The 19,082-nt window shown below is 42.9% G+C and overlaps 1 protein-coding gene across 17 annotated transcripts in view; it reads left to right on the forward strand.

The window, feature by feature from the left end:
* Positions 1-13,970, forward strand: part of LOC132464800 (membrane-associated guanylate kinase, WW and PDZ domain-containing protein 2-like) — a 114,455-nt gene extending 100,485 nt beyond the window's left edge. For 9 of the 17 annotated variants that reach the window (XM_060061380.1, XM_060061383.1, XM_060061384.1 and 6 more), the window contains exons 19-22: positions 2,031-2,286; positions 3,135-3,278; positions 4,188-4,326; positions 10,884-13,970. In XM_060061380.1, coding sequence (XP_059917363.1) covers positions 2,031-2,286; positions 3,135-3,278; positions 4,188-4,326; positions 10,884-11,554 — 1,210 coding nt within the window. In that variant the 3' untranslated portion in view covers positions 11,555-13,970. Of the gene's footprint in view, positions 1-2,030; positions 2,287-3,134; positions 3,279-4,187; positions 4,327-7,194; positions 7,306-10,883 lie in introns of all 17 variants that reach the window. The other 8 variants (XM_060061386.1, XM_060061395.1, XM_060061396.1 and 5 more) reach the window with 5 other exon arrangements.
* The last annotated feature ends 5,112 nt before the right edge of the window (positions 13,971-19,082 follow it).

Raw genomic sequence — 19,082 nt, forward strand, 5'->3', positions numbered from 1 at the left:
TGCAGCCTCCCCCCACAACCCCTGAGTGGGAGGAGGATGTTCTGTCCACCAGAACCTCCCACAGTCATTTGAGGAGATGGGGGGCCGAGCAGGAGGAGGCGTGACCTGCCTCCCAGATATCGTATTCTGATTCAGAGAGGACGCAGGGCACCAGCGTCGAAGAAGAATTTAGGCTGGGCTGCTTAGGGCACAGGCAGGGATGTGCTTAGCGCTCGCGCTTTGGGCTGGATGAGGCCCCAGTTGCAGCTGATACTCTTAAGAGGAGCCCCACAGCATTCTGAAGGAGCCTTTCAGATACCGCCCTCACAGTCCTACATGGAGGAGCTACAGAGGTGCTGGTCAGACCCTAGGAGCTGCTATCATCTCTCCAGAGACAGCAGGGCCTTTACTGCCATGCAGGACACAGACAGCCACGGGCTGGGACGCGTGCTCCCTGTGGAGCCAGCAGTGGTCTCCTTAATAGTTTCCCCGGAGGAAGTATTACAGCCTAATGTCTGCTGTCCAAGGCCTCAGAGCCGCGTAAAAGATGATCTGAGTACGAGGAGCTATGACGCCGATGTGGAGAGAGCACAGCAGGCTCATGGCGACCTTGACACTAGCCCACCGCAGAGTTTGGTTGGCAAAGTCTCCACTTTGGGAGGTGTGCAGGAGGGCCCTCTGCTCTCTCCTGGTGGTTCCAGGGCAGTAATCTGGCCCAGCAGGAGAGCAGAGGTCCACCAGGTGTAAGGCCAGGACACTGGTTCATGGCAATGGACTAGAAAGACGCATGCCGGAAGCATGTGGCCTCCTACAATGTGTGTGGAAGCATGTGGCCTCCTACAATGTGTGTGGAAGCATGTGGCCTCCTACAATATGTGTGGAAGCATGTGGCCTCCTACAATGTGGCCTCCTGCAAGTGCATCCCCTCTAGGCATGGATGAACGGACTTCAGTTGGACACCAGGCAACAAAGGCACAGGAGGTTCAGGGTATCCAGTGCCTCCTCGTACTCCGGCAATGGAGGACCAAGGTGTATCTTACCCCAGGTGTTCCCTTAGATGTGATCCCTTCCCGCCGAGAGGTCGTAGTAACAGTCACATCCGCCTCACATCCAGTTGGGGAGTGGCATGGTGGCGCAGGACGGGGAGGGGGCTGTGGAGTGCACAGCAGAGGCAGGAGCACATAAATGTGCTAGAACTTCGCACCATATTCCTGTCAATCAGGCATTTCTGGGCTTTCCTGAGTGGCTGGCATATCCTCGTCATGCCCTGAAGGTGTGGGGGGTGATCCCTGAAGGGCCAGACCCACTTTTAAATGGAGCTGTCCTGCCTAGGCCGGCAGCCTGCTCTCAATGAGGTGGTTGCAGGATTACTCGTGACTTTGTTGGGATTAGCCATCCAGTGCTGCACTGCCTCTGTCAGTCAGAATGAAATAGAACGAGAGTTACCCATGTAACTATGGTTCAATGAGGACTGCCAGAGTCCTCTGTCAATCTGGGCGAGAAGATTCTGAAGAGACAAACTTCAGGATGACAGGGGCATTTCTGCTTTTGAGCGGATGCGCCCTACGTCATGCAGGGTCACAACGTGACTACATTGGTATACACACTCGCCCTGCGCATGCACAAGAGGGATACATCCAGTGCTAAAGCCCTGCCTCTGGCAGTCAGTTGGTATTAATAGAACTGTGGTTGCATACCTAACTCTTGTTCTACAGTGTAACAAATTACAGTGAGAAATCTTATGTAGAGCTGGCTGACATGACTTGGATGGGGCTATTTTTAAAGCTTTTCCGTTATAAGGGTGTTTTTAACAATCTCTTCTCTATCAACTGAAGAATTAAGCTAACGTCTTCATTCCATGTGAATCAAATATTAACTGTCCACTACCATGCAAGCTAAAATCTAAGTATCGCCAGCATGAATCAACTACTGTGCTACCCCGATGTGCCTTCTTATTTTTTTTTTCTTTAGTGGTACTTTGATGCCCATTTGATTTCTCCATGGAGTCAGGGACTGCCTTTAAGTGAAAGGTTTCCTTGGTGCCACTACAGGTCAGAGGTCAAGGCGAGACAGGATGTAAAGCCCGACATACGACAGCCGCCGTTCACAGACTACCGTCAGCCGCCAGTCGACTACCGCCAGCCCCCAGTCGACTACCGCCAGCCCCCAGTCGACTACCGCCAGCCCCCAGTCGACTACCGCCAGCCTCCAGTCGACTACCGCCAGCCCCCTGGCCTGCTGGAGTTCAGGCAGCATGGCGCTGCTACACCCTTCCCTCTGGGGCTCCCTGCTGATTTCAGACCCCAGGTAGGAAATATACCTCCTTGATCCACTAAACAGTATTTTCTGAAGGTGTGGGGCTTGATTCAGCAGTCAAACCCTTCAAAAATCCCTAATATCTGCAGTTACCCTATAAGCACCCTCCATAACCTCCTGCGTCTTGCACCTTGATGGCATGTTTCTAAATGTAGCAGGTTCACGTTGGATAAAAACTTCAGATAGTTGACTAAATAGTGAATTGTAAACAGTTGCCAAGTGCTGGCATTAGAAAGATGAGCCGGTGGTTGTCATGGTGCTCACCTGGTGGTGGTTCCGGTGGTTGTCATGGTGCTCACCTGGTGGTGGTTCCGGTGGTTGTCATGGTGCTCACCTGGTGGTGGTTCCGGTGGTTGTCATGGTGCTCACCTGGTGGTGGTTCCGGTGGTTGTCATGGTGCTCACCTGGTGGTGGTTCCGGTGGTTGTCATGGTGCTCACCTGGTGGTGGTTCCGGTGGTTGTCATGGTGCTCACCTGGTGGTGGTTCCGGTGGTTGTCATGGTGCTCACCTGGTGGTGGTTCCGGTGGTTGTCATGGTGCTCACCTGGTGGTGGTTCCGGTGGTTGTCATGGTGCTCACCTGGTGGTGGTTCCGGTGGTTGTCATGGTGCTCACCTGGTGGTGGTTCCGGTGGTTGTCATGGTGCTCACCTGGTGGTGGTTCCGGTGGTTGTCATGGTGCTCACCTGGTGGTGGTTCCAGTGGTTGTCATGGTGCTCACCTGGTGGTTCCAGTGGTTGTCATGGTGCTCACCCGGTGGTTCCAGTGGTTGTCATGGTGCTCACCCGGTGGTTCCAGTGGTTGTCATGGTGCTCACCTGGTGGTGGTTCCTGGACTGCAGGACTATGACTACTTCACTGTGGAGCTGGAGAAGAGCTTGAAGGGTTTTGGCTTCAGTATACGCGGGGGAAGAGAGTACAAGATGGACCTGTTTGTCCTGCGACTTGCTGAAGACGGGCCGGCCATCCGCAACGGACGCATGAGGGTGAGTCGGCATTGGATGACTCTCTCTCGCTCTCATACATATCTCTCTCTGTCTCTGTACGTCTCCCTCACTCCTCTGTTCCTTTATCTGTCTTCATATATCAGTGTCTCTCTCTCTCACTCTCTGTGACTCTTTCTCTCTCTATGTCAGGTGTATGTCAGGTGTACCTCAGGTGTATGTGAAATTTGAACCCAAAAGCTTATTAGGGCACAGGGCCGCTGTTGACAAAAACGAAACAAATAAAGAAGAGCCAGGTCACCGTCAGAAGCGTAGCAACGTCAGCAAAGATTTATAACAGTTTTTAATGATGCACACAACATTGCATTATTTGGAATTAAGGAACGATTGTGAGCAAGATAGAGAGGCAGATAGCTGCTGAAAGATTCACCACGATAGTGAGTTAGATAGAGAGGCAGATAGCTGCTGACAGCATGTCAACATTTCACCAAGATAGCTGGTCGTCGATAGATGTATAGTTTCTAGTCTTAAAACTAGGGATCGCTTGCTCTAGTTATGGTGTTTTGAGGAGGCATGCTCTGGTAACACAGAGCTGTTCCTCTTTCTTCACATGGGCTTTAGACTTTAAGTGGTCATCATACATATTTTTACAAGTCCAATCAATAGTATGTTGACAGAATTTGCTCGAACTGTGTCTCTCTCTAACTCTGTCTCTCTTATTCTGTCTCTTTCTAACTCTCTCTCTCTAACTCTGTCTTTATCTGTCTCTATCCAACAAAAGAGAAACATTGCATACACACAACGCTTTCTCTATATCTTCCTCTTTTTAATGTCCTATACCTTTAACTTCACCCTTCCTTTGTGCCTTTGTTCACACACACACACACACACACACACACACACACACACACACACACACACACACACACACTGCTTCCCTTGCCCCCACAGGTGGGCGATCAGATCATCGAGATCAACGGGGATAGCACGCGCGATATGACACACGCCCGCGCCATCGAACTCATCAAAGCGGGGGGGCGTCGCGTGCGCCTGCTGCTCAAGAGAGGCTCGGGACAGGTGCCCGACTACGGTGAGCCAGCCGCTAGACCCCTCTCCTCGTTACCTTTAGCTCTAGAACCCTCTGCTCGTTACCTTTAGCCCTAGACCCCGCTCCTTGTTACCTTTAGCACTAGACCCCTCTGCTCGTTACCTTTAGCTTTAGACCCCTCTCCTCGTTACCTTTAGCTCCAGATCCCTCTCCTCGTTACCTTTAGCTCTAGACCCCTCTCCTCGTTACTTTTAGCCCTAGACCCCTCTCCTCGTTACCTTTAGCTTTAGACCCCTCTCCTCGTTACCTTTAGCTCTAGAACCCTCTGCTCGTTTCCTTTAGCCCTAGACCCCTCTCCTCCTTACCTTTAGCCCTAGACCTCTCTCCTTCTTACCTTTAGCCCTAGACCCCTCTCCTCGTTACCTTTAGCTTTAGACTCTGCTCCCAAGTTGTAAGCTTTAGCTCTAGACCCCTATTGCTCACCACTCGTCAGCTCTAGCATTCCTTTATTTTATAGCCTCTAGATCCCCTCTCCTCGTTACCTCTCCTTCACTCTCTCTCTGCTCTCCCATCTGGATATTTCCCTATTTTTTTCCACAAAATAACAATACTTTATTTTTAATGATGCAATAAAGATTCTAGTGACAGTTTCAGAACATTGAATAAAATGTTGTGGTTGTGTTTACCGGCTCCTTGCAAAGTGCCTGAAGATGTTTCATACCAGGTCAACACTGGTAACACCGTGACAAAGTAAGCAACGATAGGCCTTCTTATTATAGGCCCAACTTTGTTGCATTTTATTTTCTCTTTGTTTTAGCCAGTACGCATCTTTGGGTATGATTGTTATCATCATCATGTATTTACTTCAGTTATGTGGAACAAGTGCTGTAGTAATATTGCTATTAAACAATGGTGACCAACTAAACAATTATATAATCAGAATGTAGTCATGGTCAAGGAAGTTTGGGGCAATTCACTCTGAAAGTTTAACACATCACATCCCATCCTCCTACAACGCACCTTATGAAGGGCAGTAGAAATGCTTCCTAGACCCTGTTGCTAACCAACGTGAGGTTACGTTTTCTTGAGTTTGTGGGATTTCCAAACTGAATAAATATCACACATATACGCGTTGCTAAGTCACTGCATCGCTAAGTGGGCCTTCATACCCATTGGAGCAGGTTCTAAATGTCTGCTTGATCAATCAAGGTTCTCTGAACGATCCGTAGTAAAAATGACCCGTGGTTCAATTATACGTGTTGTATAATCTCACATACAACACGGTATAATGGGCGTTGTATTTGAAATCTGCCGCACACCTTGGTGTTATACTATCATGTAACCGCTGCTTTTCACATCCACACACACCCCTCAGCCAGAAAAAATCCAAACACACTCCTCACATCCACACACAACCCCACACACTTCACATCCACACACGCCCCTCACATCCACACACGCCCCTCAGCCAGCCCACCCCTCAGCATCAGCACGATGGGACCGAGTGCAGAGCAGAGCAGAACAAACTCTGGTTGTCCAAGACTGACAAAAACACAAGACTTTACAGTGGTTTGCTTATGCATTACATGATTGTTTTTCCAACAGTGACAAATGACAAAATGAACGATTGTAATGTTTAAGATCATATATGTACCAGCATGTTAAAAAAAATAAAAACATGATTTTCGGTTCGCAGGCACTTTCAAGGAGCTATATGTAACACATTCACTTTATTAAACCATAACAAAACATGATAGGTCAGCAGAAATTAAGGAAACATGCTGAGTTATAATACTGGCTTCTCCAGCAACAGCCAATCGGACCGTTGAAATGTCTCTTTCAGCAAGTCTGGTTTTATTTTGGCCTTTGTGTTATCATTCATTATTTGCCGAGTACCCCGGGGTTACCAGATATGAAACTAATTGGCACACAAACAAAGAGCGCTGCAGCCCATGGAAGCTAGCAAACAAACTTGGACTGCAGAGTCTACCGACCCAAAAGAACATGTCTCCTTGGAAAAGCTCCACGAGCAGAGCTAAATCGAGGGTCAATCTCTGGGGTTTTGAAAGACGGAGACAGCTGGGTGCCCACAAGGATTTAAGGGCAGATGCAAAATACAATGAATAAGTTACACATGTAAACATTAGCTGATCAACTCAGTGTGGGACTTGTTGCGGTTCATTCTCAAAATTGCGCTATGAAATAATTCTACCCCCATTACCAATTAACCTTTTAATTTTAATTAATCATGCTGTTGTTTATAACAGATTTCTGTGGCTTTTTCAATCGTGTGTTCTTTACCACCTCCGTCTCTGTCTATCTCTCCCTCTCTCTCCCTCACGGGTTGTTGTGTATGTGAGTCTGTCCCTGATACCTGTCTTTGGTTTAACTCATCTGTCTTTGGTTTAACTCATCTGTCTTTGGTTTAACTCATCTGTCTTTGGTTTAACTCATCTGTCTGTCGGTTTAACTCATCTGTCTTTGGTTTAACTCATCTGTCTGTCGGTTTAACTTATCTGTCTTTTGGTTTAACTCATCCGTCTGCCGGTTTAACTCATCTGTCTTTGGTTTAACTCATCCGTCTGCCGGTTTAACTCATCTGTCTTTGGTTTAACTCATCTGTCTTTGGTTTAACTCATCTTTCTTTTGGTTTAACTCATCCGTCTTTGGTTTAACTCATCCGTCTTTGGTTTAACTCATCTGTCTTTGGTTTAACTCATCCGTCTGCCGGTTTAACTCATCCGTCTGTCGGTTTAACTTATCCGTCTGTCGGTTTAACTCTTCCGTCTGTCGGTTTAACTCATCTGTCTTTGGTTTAACTCATCTGTCTTTGGTTTAACTCATCTGTCTTTGGTTTAACTCACCTGTCTTTGGTTTAACCCGCTGCTTGGTTTCTAATGATTAGAACAGACTTCTACTTGCCCTCTCTTAGGAATGGTACCTCCCAACCTGTCCATGTGCATGAAAGGTGACACGTTAAGCTCCCCCTATTTCTTCCTAATGGGCCACTCTAAAGACACGGTTGGTGAACAAACCGCATGCCTCTCTTCTTCTGGCTGTGCATCAGTACTGTGCATGCATTGATACTTGTGTTTGAAAAGGTTACTTGTGTCTGTGTTTGCCTGTCAGTGTGTGCAAGCAAAACAAGCAATGAGTTTGAAATGTATGTTTAGGTTGACCTTGTATCATTTGAGAAAAACTGGCAAGTGAACTACGGGTGATTTAATCCCCTCTGAGAGAAGTTCCTTGTCTTCCATTCCAACCCAGGGGTGCATTATGAGCACATTTTCAGTGCAGAATGCATACGTGTTCCTTAGTCACCAAGGGCAGAGTTAGGTTTTCGGGGTCCCAGGTAAAGACTGTTGTGGGGCCCCTTCAACAACAGGCCACAATGGTATAATAAGTTATAATAAGTCATTCCCTCCTGCTCCTTTTTGCTCCCTCCCTTCTGTTGAAAATAATACATTTTCTACAGATTTGAGGCTTGAAACTTGCACAATAATTACTGCAAAAGGACCATGGCCATGAAAAGTGGAAAAGAAAAAAATGCTGCTTACTCTTTTATTGTGTTATATAGCAAAGAACCCAAACCAAAAACCACGGGAAAATAACACTGTAGAACAGGAAATGCACAAAGGATCATTTGTCTATTAAGCCTAAATGTGGGTAACACTTAAGATTAAAGCCATCGTACACCATCATTTCTTAGGAGTTACGGTGTAATCTTCTGTACTAATGGTACACCAGTACATACATACTTATATCTAGGTACTTAGGAACCAGAAGTCAGTCATGAAATATGGGGGGGACAATTCTGGATAATACAAATAAGTATGCTGTAGTTATTCAACTACTGGGTACTTATTCTATTAGTACAACATAAGTATAAACTACTCAGCAATAATGGGAGGATTTGACAGAGGTTTGGGAGGAATTAACAGGAACTATTCCAAATACACCTCTCAAAGTGTTTTGTCAAATTATCAAACATCAAATAAAAATAGGTAGTTATTCTAGATTTCTTTCTCAGTACGTAAAATATGGACTATAAAATAAGAATGTTAGTAGGCTGGGCTCCTGGTTAAGAGTTAAACAGTCCAAGGTTTTGGTCAGGAACAAGGGTGTAAAAATGTTAATGCCCTGAACACAGTGTAAATAGGCTGGCTGTAAAGGACTTGCGTATGCGAGGATGGAAAATTACTTGAATAACAGCGCGTACAACGGTGAATGTGGATCATTCATCTGGATAGTTAAACTAGCAGCGGTAAAACTATAACCTAGTTCAAATGACCCAGTTGACTATATTCCAAGTTTATTCCCTTTACATATACATATATAGAAACACTTCTAAACATAATACCAGCTGCCGTTATTGGCACTTATGCTGTCAAGTACCTTTAAATCATCAATTATTCTTTATTTTAATTCACTGAATTAGCCTTGAATAAGCTTTGAAGAAGTTGTCATGGCAACTGCTGTTCAATTGCGCAACTAATGTCACCTGTGTATGCTTTCTTATGATTGGTTCCAATCTCAAGAGGTGGATGAAAGTCTAGACTGTGGTGTGCAATAGTGCACGGCTCCTAGTGAGGCATGTCTGCCTAAGGTCTGAAGGCTAGGATCCGTCCCCCTCTCTATGCTGCATGATGTTACTCCCTGGCAAGATGCTTAAGGAAGTCTGCATCTTTGCCTTACATTAAACTGATTATTTCTTTTTTAATGTGCATGGGTGCAACTGTTGAATGTTTTGGTGATTCTTCCCATGACAAATCCTTTCTTGGTGACGCTTTATATCCAGGTCCTTGTAATAAGCCTTTGTTAATAGCTAAAAAGACACTTATTATATTCTTATTAACATTAATTGGGGTTAATACTGTCTATAAGTGTTAATAATAACATAATAAACATTTTTATTGTGAGATTATAAGACTATAAGTCTTAAAAACAAGATGGCATCGACGGGTGAACTACTGATGGTATTGTGTATAAAATGTCCTTTTTAATAAACAATCTGTACACTTAAAGTTATCAATGCCTCGTTTTATATGTTAAGACCCTTATTATACTACCAAAGTAGTGAAAAAGGCTACTTCTAGCCTTTTAAGTGGTTTAAAGTAGCGATTTAGTTTTTACCATAACAAATTCCCCCATCGTTCCAAGTTTATAGCGTTTTGGTGGAATCGGCTAAAAACAACCAACTTAAGAATGCGTCTATATCCGTTTTGTTGCTCCAAAACAAACTTTCCAACTCGTTATCATCTGAAACATCCCAGATCCATTTTACACTGGAATTGTCCTTTAAGGTTAATCTAAAGCGGGAACAATGCTTATTACACGCATTTGGCGTGAGACTCACGCAAGAGCCCTGTTATTAATGTTAATAAGTCTGGACATGTTGAACGAGTGTCATCAGTTTTGCGCCTCATATAATATATCCTTTAAAGGCATTTATTTTGAAGGTAATTTTAACCCGGAAGTTCTGTTTAAGCAAGTGGATGATGGCTTGACGCATATGCTTGATGAAGTGTTGGACGAACGTTTGGAAAACATGTTGGAATCGTCAGCACGAGCACCCCCAAGACCAACAACTGACAGACAAAAGACAGGAACAAGCAAAGAAAACATGGATAAGAGGAAGAGGTCCGAACTGGAGGATAACTCTTTTAAGAGTAAGTTTAAGAATGTAGTGCTATAGTAACCGTAGCTGGTTCTAGCTAGCTAGCTGTTTGCTAGCAAACTTTTTTGGCTTACATTACTTTCTTTCAGAGGCTTTGGCGTGCTAATGTTGAGCTAACGTTTAGCTTATGCTATCATATGCAACTAGGTGACCAAACTTATCTAATTCTAACAGTTGTGTCATGAATTCATGTCTAAACGGCTTAATGCCTATTGTAACCTGTCTGCTAACTGTCTATTGTGGTCAATGTTCTTTGTGTTTCTTTATACAGTAACAAGAAAGACCAGCCGGAAGAATTCCCAACCATCCCCTGAGGGCGTGGAGAAGCCAGACTCAGATTCGTTTTTTTTAAATATTGATGTTCAAGAATACGTTCTGAAATAAATATTTTTCAAAAGAGCTGTTTCAAAGTGTGTTTTTCTGCTTCACCGCCATAACATTGTATTTACAGTATATGTATTTTTATTTGACCTTTTATCAATCTTGATAACATACAGTACTCATTAACTGTTAATAAGTGCTCATAATTAACTCATAAGACTATTATTAATGTTATTAAGCAATCAATAAATAGTTAAGAAGTTTCTTATAAGGGCTTATAAAAGTCTTATAGTCTCACAATAAACATGTTTATTATGTTATTATTAACACTTATTGATGTTCTTAATAACAGAAATTAATGTTAATAAGCATATAATAAGGTCTTATTACATATTAACTATGGCTTATTACAAGGACCTTAATATAAAGTGTTACCGGGAGATGTTAGGTGTTAAGTTAAGGGGTTTCTGCTGTAAGGGCCGGAGTAAGGATCCGTAGGAAAGCAAAGGATCATGGGAACTAGCACCACACTCTGAAGCTATTGTTCAGCGTGTTTCTGTATTCTGATTCCCTTGCTTTCCTCCCTGCGTTTCCTCGACAGACAGTGGCAGCCCCTGGGATCCCCTTTCTACAGCCCACCATGCCCTGCAGGAAGTGACCCTTCACCCCCGTCCCCCCGCCCAACTGTTCTCCTCACATCCTGCCCATGACACCCCCCCCCAGCTCCCTCTAGAGGTCAGAGTGTGCTTGGCAGGCCAGGCTCCACAGCTGACAGACCAGGGGTCCATTAGAGGGGCTTTGGGTGGCAGGACCACCCAGCAGAAGTACACCATCGAGGGCCAAAGAGCACCACAAGGGCCTGGGGAAGTGGAGGAAGGAACATGGCCATGCCAGCCTGGGGCTATGGCCCGAAAAGCCGTCCTGGGGAGAAACACCAACCGAAGAGAGATGCAGAGTGACCCTAGCGCCCCCTGTTGTGAGAGTCAGGACCTGCAGAGTGCAGGCTCGGCCTGGCTGCGGGACTCATTAGTTGATGTGAGTGTGAATGGAGGTGCTCCTCCAGGCAAACTTCTTGACAGGCTGGAGCCAAGAGATTCGCTTCCCAAGGAAGGAAGAAGGTTCAGTGGTATCAGCGGGCAGTGCTGCCCCTCCCACCGGGCGGAGGGTTTGACTGGGCGCAGCTCCACTGCCCTCCCGGGACCCTGGAGGTCCCCTGGGCCTGATAGGCTGCCTGGGACTCTACGGTCCTGGACCTCCACAGTGAGCAGATAGACTGGATCTAGCTGGTTTGGACCAGATCAGACTGTTGGACTCTTTGTGTGCACGTCCCCTACCATCTGGTTTGAAGTGAGGAGAATAAAACTCTTCTGTCCATCTCAGCATGTTGGTTCAGCCTCTCCTTGACAAGTCATGTTTCTGTTAGTTATTACAAGATGATAACACCGACCACCTTAAAAAGCAGAGGGACCTTCAAAGCTCTTGAAGAATACAGCCTACAGTGCTGATTCACACCTCTAACACCAGAGGTAGTCTACGATAATCACATTTATTGATTTGTGAACCACTTTCTGGTTCCGAAAATGCTACTTGCCTATGAGAGATATTTGAAACAAATAATTTTTCTTCTAGGAGTGAGGATGACCGATGGGCCTAACGGGCATTAACAGAGGGTTCTGTTAACAAGACACACGTTAAATTTCACATGCCTACCACTATATCTTATACTGTCAATGTGAAAATGAGTGGAAAATATGTACATTTTATCTACTCCAAAAATATGCCCATGTTCAGGTGTTTTTTAGCAGTTAGAAACCCATTGTAAAGAGAAGAAACATTATTTTGAAATCCAAACGTCCATTGCCTTGTCTATATCTACATATCAACGACTGTGAAGTCCCCATGTCACCACTAGGGCGCCTCATTAGTGCATGGACTCAGGCCACCATGTGGTACTAAGGAGCTCTTGTTTAGCGCTACCATCTAAAGAGAATCTCCTTCATCACACCATCGGTTCATAAATGTATGAAAAATAGTGTTGGTCGGTTTAGTTAAATTTAGGAGTTGCTGAAAAAATGAAAACAGTTGGCTTTAGCTTAATCCATTACCTGTAAGTTCCATCAACCACTTTGTTGCAACTCATTCATTTAGACCATCATATACACATCTTAAGTCTGGTGTCTTCTAAACAGGGGAAGGGGGGATGTGTCCACTTTCTATTCAACAGTTATATGCCTTTTACTGTGCTACATGTACCACATCACTGTGGAAGAGAAGATCAGAGGAACAGAGCAGTTGGAGGTTTGGTGGTGGGGCAGAGTGCCTTACTTGAGCTAATGCAGGGCTGTTACCATTGGGGTTCTGTTCACTTTCTTTTCTGTTTGATTTCAGACTTCTACACAGAGCAGGAGGGGTGTACCTCCATCTGTGAAGAATACGTCCGGTAGTGAAGCTGGTGGCACAGAGTGACCCCCCCCCTTTCCCCCTTAGTGTTAGGAAGTGGCCAACATGTAGCCTTCAGTAATCGGCCATTCTAGTGGAAAAACACAAAGGAAACCTTCAAAGCAGTCTAAATAGAGGACTGTTGTCAAGCTGGTTATTTTGTTAGGTTACACAGAAGTCATACAAAACAGACAGAGTAATTGACAAGTCAGAAGAAATTATAACCAAATTGTTGAGTAGCCAGCAGGGGTTTGTTAGTTAGAAGCATCAACGGCTCTTTGCTGGAGTTCAGACACAAACCATATCCTATCTGATGGAAATTTGTTTTAATAGTAGAAATGTCTTAAGTATACTTGGTTCAAATATATCAGTATTGGTGTCAATTGATCCATTCCCATTAGGTCAACAGTTTTTTTTTTATTGCATTTGAACAATGCATCCATAAGAATCATTTCCTTTGACCATCATAATGCATGCTACAGCTGAAATAGTCACTTGAAAGAACAACTCTCTTTTTGTTTTGTCAGTCAGATAATTTTGTCAAGACAAAACAAATGCCTGTCTATCAGAAACAAGGAAACATCAAAGCGCTGCATGAAATCACCAGCGTCCGTCCGGTGAACGTCTCAGTCACCAGGGGAACCAGAAGGCTTGGGGGAGAGGAGCTGGCTTATATGCAAGTGGTTCGTTAGAGCTTATTTTGATGAGCTGTGAGGCTGACCTTTAGACTACCATGAACAAAAATAGATCTTGTACAAATACATAGTGAATAAAATGTATATGGTGATTCCCAGTACATCCACATGGTATTCCATTTTGTCTCAGTGGATATCATCAGTCCCGACCTCTCTGACCTTCCACTTGCACATGAACTCATACGGCGTTGTATTGAATGTTCATGTGCAGTAGTTACTGAGGTGGACACCCGGGCCGCAGGGTGTGCCGCTGATGTCTCCAGATTCACGGCGCTCCCAGCAGGGGGCTTTTGTATGGAAAGACGAAACGTTGACCAGTCCCAATTGAATCCAATATAAGTGTGGTGTTGACTGTGTATTATCCACTCTGTACAGCTGTATTCCTACAGATATGCTTTACTGTATCATTGATACTGTAGTTTCAAAGACGTGAACAAATATTTTTATGAAAGGCGAGAGTACGCATATATTACATTTTGCTAAAAAAAAAGAAATCTTGTTTACTGAAGGGTATTCTGAAATATTGTCAAATAAACTGTTGACATGGTGTAAAATATTCTCTGCAGGATTCTTTTTAATTATTGCTTATTTTCTTTAGAGTAATATCCAGAGCCAGATATGGAAAATTAACAAAATGGAGTCGATGTGTCTTAGTCATTCTTCTCATATGGCTTCAGATGAAGGAGAAGGGGGGTCACAATCACCATGGAAACAGGAATGGACCGGGATGGCCTTATTAGATATTCACTGAAAATCTGTGGATACCAATTGTTATATTATAATTAGTATAATATCATTTTCTGGAAGACGCACACACACAAATTTGTTCAAACCTGTTACGCCCCGGAAAGGTGGAGAAATGATCACAAGAGTGATACGGTGTTTCCTCAATGGTAACTTTAATTTTATATCTCTTTCAAAAACTGCAAACTCAAAACCATCACAGTGCATAAAACCCATTACAGAAATCGAAAATGAGATAAATTTGCAAATGTATTGCAACATGTACACGTGACTTCGCTGTTAATACAAAATGGGGGCTGCACTTGGCACGGCCACGAGCCGCTCTATGCTTACGAGCAGGTCTTTGCTCACACACACTCTCAAACCCCTAAACACTCAACTCAATCCAGTCAAGCCTAGCCTACAAGGTTTTAACATCGACAACATACCTGAAAAGCGATCAAGAGAGAGATACAGTGTTTCCTCAATGTTTTAATTTCATGAGGGCGATATGTAGGTTTATATTTGATAATGATTGCATAGAAAATATGAGCTATAATTTGTACTTATAGTGGATGCATAATGTTCCAGGTGTAAAGCAGCAGGATTGACCCTTCGCTTCAAGTGTTCGTACTGACTGCATGCGGAAAAAAACTTTCTTTGGGTCATAAATTCCAGCCGTGGATACTTTTCACACAACTTCCTTATATTCAATTTGATCCTTCAATATCCTTTACAAATGTGTTTTGTTAAATTTGTTGTTGCAGTGACCTGGACTAGCTCTGGACTCATGGCTCATTTTACTACAAAGGTTTAAAATGATTATCCTTGGATCATCTCAAAATGGGTTTCAAAATCCAAAGTGATGCAAGAAGGCCAAATACACTGGAACATTGCCTCCTTTCCATTGGCGTAGGAAAGTGAAATAATCCATGTGTCCCATGTTCCCCAGTTTAAAATGTGATTTCCTTAGCTGTATGGAGTACATAATGGAATCCTGAAAAATATTTTTTTATTATGACATTAGCTATCGGACCATACATCGTGACGCCTCATCACAACGACCACCACTATTTCAGAAGTAAAGGAGCATAGGAATGTTATTGGTAGTCATGGTCATTTGGTCATGAATAATTTTTCAATATGGAGTGAGAATGTTGTGTTTAAAACTACCAAAGTTTTCCTCATTTGTCCTCGAAGCTGAAGAGGTTCTGGATAGCAACACACTTGCAGCCTTCAAGGAACATTTGCAAGGCATGTACACGCAATTGGGAAAATACTTTCCGGAATTGGATGTGGACCTTGAATGGATCAGAAATCCATTTGGAGACCAATCTCACATTGAGCGCGTCAGTTCCAAACTATCAGCACGGAAGGTGGGTAGTCTTGTGGACATTGCATGATGGAACACTGAGGATGGCGTTCAGAGAAAAATGCTTCACAGACTTCTGGGTTCTCGTCCAACCTGAGCATCCTGAGCTGGCTGAGTCTGCTTTGCAAGTGTTAATGCCGATTTCAACCACCTACAACTGTGAAGTTGGATTCTCCACACTGGTTGGTTTGAAAACCAAGCAGAGGAACAAGATCAATGTAGCCCCCTGTATGAGACTGAAACTCTCCAGTGTGGAGCCAGACATTGAGTCAGTGATGCAACAGCAAAAGCAACAGCATTCCTCCCATTAGTTGTTGACTGCTGCTACCTGTAAAGCTGCTATGCTTATTTGAATTGTGACATTTTTATCAGCAGTGCTAAAGTTCATAGCTTCACAAAGATTTGATTCCTATTAAAACAAATTGTTGTTAAATGAACATCAATAGTTCACTCTTTTAATGATGAATTCACATTGAGTTGACCCTGACAGTGTTATTTCAATAAATTCTCTTTATACAACTCCCCATGTTTTATTCATCACATCACAACCAAAGGCAATAACTCTGAACAAGATTAATATGAAACAGTAATTACAAATAAATCAAAAAAAATAAAGTTATTTGGTAGAAGCCTAGCCTAATTTTGCTAGTAGCCTATTTATTACATATTTTGTATTGTAATATTCTGCAGACATAATTTGTAACATAAAACATAATATGCTATTGTAGGCCTAATATAGGCTGTTTTAAAAGGTATTTTTTGGGGGGGGGGGGGTTGGCCGGCTGGTTAGGTGGTCCGCAGATCTTTTTTTTATGATCAAGTGGTCCTTGGTGTGAAAAGGTTTGAGAACCCCTGGTCTAGAGATAAGTGACAATGATGACATGACTTTAACAGATATTACATGCGGACACGTTTCATGCTCAACCTACCTGCAGCAGATACCATCTTTTCTGCTGCAGGATACCCAGGATGCAACACTGCGGCGAAATAATATAAGTCTTCCCCCAATGATACAGGATTTAACATTATCTGATACTCATTTTATTTACTCCGTTACACATACACAGCACACACTGCAAACACACACGCGTGGACGCAGACAACGGCAAGCTCGATCCCGCATCCCGCAATGTCTTGCGGTATTGATATCCCCCCTCCCCCCTGTTTTTAATGCCCCGCCGTCGACAAACTCTCCCATGTAAGACGTTCTGTCGATAGAATGTAGAAATTGCGATAAAAGCAGTGAAGAGACAATTTCTCACGTTGACAATGCAACGACAGGTTGTTCATTTATTATATAAAAAACGTTAAATTCAAACATTGCGCCAACCGGCATATCAACATACAAGTCACGTGATCTTAAAGCGACAGCGTCCCTATAACACAGAATGAAAACATGTCAATAACACAGTATGGTGAATTATGTCCATAGAGTCCACTACAGGACTAAACTTTGTTGCTAAAATGTAATATTACTTTCCTCCTTGAGCCTATTCTTCTGGTAATTTTTTTATGAAATAAACATCCTAAACTCGCCAATGTACAATCCACAATTTTGCCGTCACAGCCCCCCCCCCCCTTCTCCCTCTCCCCCTCCCCCACACAAGCCTGTGCTTTATTTCACTATAGTTAGGTTGCTGCCTTAGCTGTTGGTACACCTAGTTTATTTCACTGAGGTACATTTTCAGCTGTTTATTATTATTTTCAACAAACCAATAGTAGTTGCCAATAGACAAAATGTCAATACACTTTGAGCCCTGAATAACAGTAAAAGCGATTGAATAATTGGTTAGCATGCATAGTAGGGGTGGGAATCTCTTGGCACCTCACGATTCGATTTCCGATTATCGATTCTGAACCGATTATCGATGCATCTCGATGCAAAAAAAAATGTTATGTACATTTCCATGTGTGATTTTCAAAAAACGATATATACATCTAGGTTTGCTACTCAGAGTTTGCTAATCACTTCCTACTTTTGTGATGATCATTAAAGACATCAACAGATGAATTAACTTATCTAATAGTTCATAAGAGAGAAAGCTTTGTCACAAATATAACTTTCTATGAACAATGCAATAATCAATGCAGCTTGCATTATAACACATTATGGAAGCTTGCAAAAAATAGGTTTCAATTTTATTTTATTTCTAATCTTTATTTTCTATGTCATTAGAGGAAAAGCTGCTCTTGAATTAGAAGGAGTTCTTGTGTCTGGCTGTGAGTTTGCACGCATATTATGCGTAGGCTGAATCGCAATCGTGTCAAGACAAATCAGATTGGCCAATACACAATGAAGATAAATTCAATGATTTTTGAAGAATGTTGCAGCAGGCAAAAAAATAATAATAATAATAATTTTCTCATTTATTATTATTTTAATTCTGATTATTAATTTATCTGCATCGAGACAGAATCGTTCTAGCGAGAATCGCGATGCATCGAAGAATCGATTATTTTTCCCACCCCTAATGCATAGTATACTACAGTTTCCATTGAACAATTACCCCTGTAAACCATAAATTGACTCATTTTATAATGTAATCAAATGCTTTAAGACACAGGTCTAAGTCCTGATATTCTCCTGCTATTCTCCAGATGGGCCGTATGTGTAAACAACATATCCTGACATTTGTACCCTGAAAACTCTGTAGGAAATGTAAATTACCTTATATGTGACTGAGGAGTAGAAAGTTTGTATTTCTCAAACCACTTGAGTGGGAGTGTTGATGACTCTTCTGCATGTCATTGAGTGGTACCGTAAATGATAATCAGCCTGTTGCCTTTTTTCGCTGGTTAAAAAGTATTTCAATGTTGGTTTAACCAATAAACAGAATTTTTGTGATAGCAGTGTACTATCGATCCAGATTTATTCAACAATTGCTGGACTGAAACGCATCTTCTTCATCATAATGGAAATCGGATAGACCATATAACAGTATATTTAAAGCACATCGCAATGCAATTATGTTTTGGTTAACCCCCAATTGGAATACGAAAATAAAATACAAAAATAACATATATTTCCCTTTTTTTAGGACGTTAAACCAAATACTTAAATGTCTCAACAACAACACATGGTCTTTCTTAGTCCATAAACAAACTAATTACCGAACGGTCTTCTTATCCAAAAAATAGAATAAGTCTTCAAGTGTCCTTGTGTTGTCTTTAGCAACAAGAAAAAAAAGTTATAAAGTAAAGTAAAGTGCTGACCAGCAAAACAATATTATAGAGCTCTAATATGTGTATGTGATTGAAATGGTTTTGCCTGTAATCCTCGGGGACGTTCAGAAGATGGCGACGGCTCCTCACGAGCCACTGGGATAGGCAACTCAGGAAAAGAAACGGCCATCACGTTCACCAATGTTCATCAACTCGGCGGAGTTCCCTTCTTGTGGATACACGGCTTCTGCATTATTATCAAAAGCAAACCGAGTACTTTGTACGGTAAATAAAATACTTTTTGACAAGTTAAACTCCGAAATAAACCGTAGGAAAATTACAGCTTGTCCACACATTGCTTGCATGCATTGAGAGAGAGAGAGAACCCGCGCATTTTCATCTCCGAGGA

Source organism: Gadus macrocephalus, chromosome 9, assembly GCF_031168955.1.
Source record: "Gadus macrocephalus chromosome 9, ASM3116895v1".
In the NCBI taxonomy this organism is placed as follows: domain Eukaryota; kingdom Metazoa; phylum Chordata; class Actinopteri; order Gadiformes; family Gadidae; genus Gadus; species Gadus macrocephalus.